This window comes from Silene latifolia, chromosome Y (assembly GCF_048544455.1).
Source record: "Silene latifolia isolate original U9 population chromosome Y, ASM4854445v1, whole genome shotgun sequence".
Lineage (NCBI taxonomy): Eukaryota > Viridiplantae > Streptophyta > Magnoliopsida > Caryophyllales > Caryophyllaceae > Silene > Silene latifolia.
In genome coordinates this window covers 214,341,242-214,348,864 of record NC_133538.1, presented here as the reverse complement: position 1 = coordinate 214,348,864, position 7,623 = coordinate 214,341,242, and the positions used below count along the sequence as shown (strand labels likewise).

General features: G+C 39.8%; 1 protein-coding gene across 1 annotated transcript; it reads left to right on the top strand.

Annotated features, from left to right (window-relative positions):
- The first annotated feature begins 2,822 nt into the window (after nt 1-2,822).
- LOC141630054 (uncharacterized) lies at nt 2,823-6,548 on the top strand. The gene is made up of 5 exons (XM_074442939.1): nt 2,823-3,609; nt 3,726-3,820; nt 3,917-4,770; nt 4,929-5,093; nt 5,387-6,548. The coding sequence occupies exons 1-5, from the start codon at nt 2,823-2,825 to the stop codon at nt 6,546-6,548; spliced, it is 3,063 nt and encodes a 1,020-aa protein (XP_074299040.1).
- The last annotated feature ends 1,075 nt before the right edge of the window (nt 6,549-7,623 follow it).

The window sequence follows — 7,623 nt, the reverse complement described above, 5'->3', positions numbered from 1 at the left end:
CGACCTCGCAAGGAAGACAAGAACACTCGCAAGCATTCAAAGTTTGAGAGAAAAATCTCTACACTTGGGTTTATATTTCTGAAAATTGGATGATTACAAATGGGGGTATTTCGGCCCTTATATAACAAAATATGTGCTTGGGCTCCAAGGCAACATTAAATGCTAGGTGCAATTTCCTAAGTGTGCTTGGGCTCCAAGGCATTATTTAAGACTATGTAGAAAAATAATTTAGGGAAGTAACAATTCCATTCGTCCTTTGATTATCTTGGTTCGTCCAATTTGCGTCACCCGCGTAAAAGTTGGACAGCTCGCCTTAAAACGACCATATCTCCTTCGTTACTTAACCAAATAAAGCGTGTGACCACTCGTTGGAAAGCTTACATCATGTACTTTCATTTAAAATAGGAATCACGCCAAAATTAGCCATATTTTCGGATATATTTAGCTTTTAAATCAAGTGAACGAATCTGAATTGTTAAGAATGACTTGAACTTGCGTTTTGAACATATACCCATGTCCCTCCTGTATCATTCTCCCCTTCTTTAAAAAGATTCGTCCTCGAATCTTGAAAACCTTGAAGTTAAAGATGTCAACATCAGACCCTCCGGGATCAAACACAAATCTTCTATTCATGATTTCATAAGTATCACAAGTTAAGCTTGCACATAAATCTAAATGCTCCTTTAATTCATCATCTTCAATGTAGCTTATTAGTTTTTCAAAGAAATGACTCCATTAACCTTGTTATTCCTTCCACCCAACCACCCTCTAATCAACAGTTTATCAACACCATATGGTTTATGTTGTTCATCATGATAAAGAAATATGCTCAAACTGATTTTACTCACGATATGTCCGTTGAGCTTCTTCTCAATGTAGCTTTCAAGTGGAGACTGATAACGCTCTTTTTCTTGAAAATCAATCACATAGAAGTTCATAGGATTTGTAACTTTGAAAGTGACATCATCCAATGCATCATCATTACCATAGTCGTCAAATATTGGTGGCAAATCAAAATTTAAGGAAGAATCACCTTCCTCCATAAAATCTTTGGAAAAGAATAAATTATCCTCTAGTTCAACTTCCTCATTGTAGCAATCCAACTCTTTTCCATCTTTATCTCCCACGATTATGCTTTTCCCAAGACAAACTTGTTAAGAAACAAATTTGAACACAGCTCTGATACCAATTTGATGTAAAACGGGGTACCAAATCGTTGTGAATGTTAGACACGAAAAGGGGCCTGATTTGGTGTAGTGTTTTGAGTGATATTTTTGTGTTTTTAGAGTTTAGTTTGCAGCGGAAAAAGTAAAGTAAAATGGATATGGATTAGCTAAGAAACCTCGCAAGATAACTCAACTAAAACTGAAATCTCCAACCAAGACCACACAGGAACAAGGAGGGAAACAAAGGATATTTCAACCAAGAACACACAGTAAACAAGGTTGAAATATGGCGCCGACCTCGCAAGGAAGACAAGAACACTCGCAAGCATTCAAAGTTTGAGAGAAAAATCTCTACACTTGGGTTTATATTTCTGAAAATTGGATGATTACAAATGGGGGTATTTCGGCCCTTATATAACAAAATATGTGCTTGGGCTCCAAGGCAACATTCAATGCTAGGTGCAATTTCCTAAGTGTGCTTGGGCTCCAAGGCATTATTTAAGACTATGTAGAAAAATAATTTAGGGAAGTAACAATTCCATTCGTCCTTTGATTATCTTGGTTCGTCCAATTTGCGTCACCCGCGTAAAAGTTGGACAGCTCGCCTTAAAACGACCATATCTCCTTCGTTACTTAACCAAATAAAGCGTGTGACCACTCGTTGGAAAGCTTACATCATGTACTTTCATTTAAAATAGGAATCACGCCAAAATTAGCCATATTTTCGGATATATTTAGCTTTTAAATCAAGTGAACGAATCTGAATTGTTAAGAATGACTTGAACTTGCGTTTTGAACATATACCCATGTCCCTCCTGTATCATTCCAGGTACATGAGGATCATGCCCGGGAAGTGTTGTTGGAATCGTTCCCTCTTTTGCGTGGGAGCTCGGCTTTTGATCCACCATCGTCATCTCGTTTCGTGCCGCAGCCTGTCCCTTCTCATCCACCATCACCGGCATTCCGTATCCATGTTCCTGAAGAGGTTATGGAGGACAGCACGTTGTTGGGGCTTCGCTCTCCCACGCTCCCAACCCAGGTTATCGATATTGGCTGCCTTTTTCGTGACACACTCGCTTCTTCTTCTGATGTTGCTATGGAGCCTGTGGAACCTCTTTCTAGGGAACTTACCCTAGTTTATAAGATAAATGTACAAGTTGGTGTTAGTTCTTCTAGTCATGCGTCCTTTAAACGAACAAACAGAGTCTCTTGTTTTGATTTGTAGTGTAATATGAACCTAGCATCAATGGATCCTAAATTGATATTAGGTTCATGTTATATTCCTCCTTTTTCTTTTTATTTTCCTAAGCTTTCTAATAATTTTGCTGATGGTTTGAGGCCGCCTGGTAAGAGCTTATTCAGTTCCATTGCTTATGACACTGTTGAGCTTCGGCCAAACAAGCGTCTTCGTCCAGATGAGCTTTTTCTTTTTCATTTAGTTTCCCATCCCTTATCTGTTTCTTTTTTGCAATGTTACAGAGATGAAGACTTGGTAGCTGATGGTCTGGTGGCGGACCTTAATTCGCCACCCGTTTCCAAATGACAACTTTTGCCTGGAATTGTAGGGGATTAGGAGAGACGGATGATCGTACACTTCCTTTTCTATTTTGGTGTATCCATCAATATCATCCGTCAATTTTGTTTTTGCAAGAAACTATGACATCGGTATCATCTGCTGCTGCTAAGACAGCTCACCTTGGACTACCTCATTTTTGCGGCATTGACTCTGTAGGACATAGTGGGGGTCTTCTTTTGCGTTGGGATGATTCTGTTGTACTTAGCTCGTTAGATATTACCCCTCACTTTATTTTGTGTACTGTATCTTTAGGTGCTACCCATGTATGTACAAAGAAAGATATGTATATGATGTTTATATATGGTGAACCATCTTTTGAGTTTCGTCTACCTTTATGGAACGCAATTTGTGATTTAATTTCGGGTCTGTCTCCTTTTATTATTATTGGTGATTTTAATCAAGTTGAACTGCACTCTGATAAATTAGGTGGCTCCAATGTCATACGAGGCCAACAGGAATTTACCACATGGAGATTGGATAATTCCCTGCTTGACGTTCCTTTCTTTGGTCCCCCTTTTACCTGGTTCAATAATCGCTCTGATGATCAATTGATTATGAAACGGCTTGACCGCGCGTATGCTAACAATGATTGGCTTCACCTTTTCCCTGCTGCATCAATTTTGAATCTTCCCATTCTTGTTTCGGACCATGCACCTATTATCCTTAAGCTTCTCCCTAACTCTAAGGCTGGCCGACGCCCTTATCGCCTTGATAACTGGTGTTTCAGTTCTCCAGAGATTGCTAACATTGTTGAATGTGCCTGGCGGATTTCTTTTCCTAGTTCTCCTATGTATGTTTTATCACATCGGCTATCGTCTGTACGTTTTTCTATAATGCAATGGGTGATTCATCATCGGCTATCCCATGGTATTAATTGGTCTGAGATTCAACATCGAATTCAATCCTCGAGTACTCGGATTGTGGATGTTGAGTCAGCAACGTGTTTTCAGCAGGTTCACTCTGAACAGCTTCAACTTCTTCAGACATAGCATGCGTATTGGCTACAACGTGCAAAGTTGAAGAGCAGTATTTTGGATGGTCTACCATCGAGACTCTTAAATTCCCGTGTCAAACAGAGGTCTTCACATCAACGTATCCTCGCTTTACGTTCTGCCTCGGGTGAATGGTTATATGATCCGGATATGATTTCGTTGGAGATTATTCTTTCTTTCAGGAACTTTTGTGTTCTACACCTCCTCAAGATCCTGCCTCACCAAGAGGTTTTATTGAGCCATTGCTTGAGTCGCTTGATCTGCCGCAGCTAAGTTCGGAAGACTGTTTGGTGCTTTCAGCTCCTTTCACTGCACTTGATATTATACATGCTCTCAATGGTATGGATGGATCCAAATCACCTGGGCCAGATGGCATTACTCCGAAGTTTTTCCAGACGTTCTGGCCCCAGGTTGGACACTTGGTTACTATGGCTCTGCTTCGTTTCCTTAATTCGGGGGTGATGTTGAAAGAGTGGAATAATACTCATATAGTTCTTATCCCAAAGGTCGACAAGCCGGAAATGATCTCTCAATATCGTCCTATCGGTCTCTGCAATGTTATTTACCGCCTTGCTTCCAAATGCCTTGCTAATCGTCTCAAGCTCGTCATTTCATCTATTGTTTCGGATTCTCAGCAGGCTTTTGTTCCCTCTCAGCTTATGTCAGATGGATGTCTTATTACTCATGAGATCATGCATTATCTTAATAAAACTAAGAAAGGCACGGTTTCTTATGCGGCTCTGAAACTAGATATGCATAAAGCGTTTGACCATGTGTCTTGGCCGTTTCTCTTTGCGATCATGAAGAAATTCGGGTTCCCGCTTTTCTGGCAGAATATTATCTGGGAATGCATCTCAACTGTAACTTATAATATTCTCATCAATGGCGAGCCCTCTAGGTCTTTTAGACCATCGTGTGGTCTGAGGCAAGGTGATCCGCTTTCACCTTATTTGTTTATTATGTGTATGGAGATTTTATCTTGCCAGTTGCGTTTTGCGGAGAAGGCTGCCTCCTTACATGGCTTTAAGATTTCTCGGTATGCCCCTCCGATCACACATCTTTTTTATGCTGATGATGCGTTTATTTGCTGTAAACTACTCCAACTTCTTTTGAGACTCTACGAGACTTATTTCGGCGCTTTGAGCTTGCCTCGGGACAGATGATAAATCTTGATAAGTCTTTTATTAAATTCAGTCCAAATGCACCAGCTGATTTTAAGTCTCATATGTCATCTATTCTGAAGATGAGAACATCTGATAGTTTTGGGAATTATTTAGGGGTCCCTATTGATCTTCCTTCGAAGAAGTCTTTGGTTTTCCAACCTTTGTTGGACAAGATGACATCTCGTATTATTGCTTGGTCTTCGCTACACCTCAGCCAGCCTTGCAAATTGCACATCATCAACTCTATTATTTTGGGTTCGATACGTTTTTGGATGTCTTCAATTCCTTTTCCGGTCGGAATTTGTAAAAAAACTTGACTCTTTGATTGCGGCTTTTTGGTGGCGCAAGGATGTTCGCCATAGATCTATTCATTGGCTCTCTAGGGACTCGTTGCAGCGTCCTCGTGAAAATGGAGGCCTTGGTCTGAAATCTATTTCGGTGTTAAGTCAGGCTTCCCTAATGAAGAATTTTTGGCGTATCCATCACCAGGCCATCTGGTCTTTTAGCAAAATTTATGCTGCCCAAGTATAGGAAGGACCTACCGATTCCTGCGTCAAGGTCTAAGGTCTCTCATCCATCCTTTTTATGGTCTGCCTTATGTCGCACAGCTCATGCTTTCGATCCTGGTTTCACCTGGAAGCTCGGTAATGGTTCCTCTGTTAACCTTCTTACAAGTCCTTGGATTAATGGAACAACTCCCTCGGTGCGACATTTTTCTACTGATGCCTCGCCTCGGCTTTCTAGTTTGCTCACTCCATCAGGTGATTGGAATCCTGTTGCTGTTTATCGTTGGTTTCAGTCCCCTTGTGCCAATACTATTCTAGCCATGGAACCTCCATATATAGATATTGACGACTTCCTTTATTGTAAATACACGGAAGATGGAGTCTACACAGTCCGCTCTGGTTATGATTTCTTGTTGTCACGCATACCGTTCTCCTGCTCTCCATATTTTTTCTCCGCTTTTCCGTGGAAAGTTCTTTGGGGTCTTCGATGCTCTCCTAAGTTTACGCTTCTTGTTTGGCGTATAGTTCACAGTATCCTTCCCTCTTTAGAAATTCTATCTACTAGAGGCATCCAGGTAAGTACTTTCTGTGTTTTTTGTCACTCACATGCTGAGTCTTTAAATCATTTGTTTCGATCTTGTACTATGGCCAGACATGTTTGTCTTTCTTCGCCTCTGGGCATTAATTCTGTAGCTAATCCTTCAGTTTGCTTGCAAAGATGGCTTGCTGATTTTATTGGATATTTTCACAGGGTCACGGATGCAGTAGATCAGTGCCTTCTTCGGTTTCTTTGTATTATAAAGGCCATTTGGATGATTCGTAATTCAGTGATTTTTGATAACTGCAAGGTTAATCCGTCTCAGATTTTACATATGGCTGACTATCTTTTTACTTCTCACTCTCAGTTGCCTGTTCTTTGGCATTCTTTTGTGAAGAACACTAACAAGATTTCTATCTTTCCTTTGGACAATAGTATGTCTTTGCCTACTGTCACTTACTTTATTCTGGTCTGTAGGTCATCTCCTCGGGATCGGTTCATTGTAACTTCTTCGGATTCGATCTCACGCACCCTTGTTACTCAACATGTCCGGGCTTCCTCTGTTTTTGCTGCATCAACGAAAGTTCTACTTCTCAATATGTATTGAGCTCATTCTGCGTCACTACCATCCGTTTCATTCCAAGTTACTTCAAAAAAATTATCTTCTGTTCTGGCCTCCACAGCGCCAGTACCAATCGAATTGCGTCACTCACTGTGCACAATTCGTAGTTTCCTTCGTAGATATGTGCACTGGTCAGTAAGCTTTGCTACTGGCTGATGTTGTAATTGTTCTTAACTCTTTGTTTGGTTTGTTTACATGTATATATAAAGTTCATTTTTGTCAAAAAAAAAAAATAAGATGAGTAGTTGACCCAGGTCTCCGAGAGATAGTGTTTGACAGAGGTAAGAGTTTGTCATATAGCATGATACATGAAACACCCTTGTGTATTTCCAATTACCTTAGCCTTCTGACTTTCTTATTCTATACGAAGTAGGTCTCTTCAACTATTCACACGTGCCCATGAACTTGTTTATATGCTCCATATGGACTTTGCATACTACTTGGACTTGGTTTATGCATTTTATCTACCAATTTAGGGTTTTTTGTCAGAAACTATCTTTTATTTAGGGTCATTGATGAACAACTATCTTTCATTTTATTTTTGGCTTTTAACTACCTTTCATTTCTTCATTTTGCGAAAGACTACCAAAAATCCACTTCCGGCAAAAAAATGTCAACTTTTCGGCAATGACTTACCATTTCATGTTGAATCTAACTCTTTACTTCATAACCCTAATAATCGATGATAAAGATTGATTAAACCCGACATTAGCGTCCTCAATTTGTCTATCTCTTATCCGAATTAAAGTCCTAATCACCGAAACAAAATCATCATTGATATTAATCATAACATGCTAAATAATTCTTCAACAATAATGATCTATTATGGCCTTGTTGGCAAAATTAACTCTTAGTGTTAATTATTCGAAAATAATAACGGATTCACTCGTAGGATCACTTGAGTGCGACTATCTCATTAGTTTTCGTATACCCACCATCTTATCATGAAGGGAGAAAGAAGGTACTTTAATATGACTTAGATGGACAGTAGCTTGATGAATCATGAGTAGTCTATAAGGTTGTTGAAATGTAAGGGTGAAGGTGAAAGTGGTAGTAAAGG

Coding starts and splice junctions, on each gene's coding strand:
- LOC141630054 (XM_074442939.1), top strand. CDS start 2,823: ATGACATCGGTATCATCTGCTGCTGCTAAGACAGCTCACCTTGGACTA. Junction 4,771..4,928: donor CATGGCTTTAAGATTTCTCG/GTATGCCCCTCC, acceptor TATTAAATTCAG/TCCAAATGCACCAGCTGATT. Junction 5,094..5,386: donor ACATCTCGTATTATTGCTTG/GTCTTCGCTACA, acceptor ATCCATCACCAG/GCCATCTGGTCTTTTAGCAA.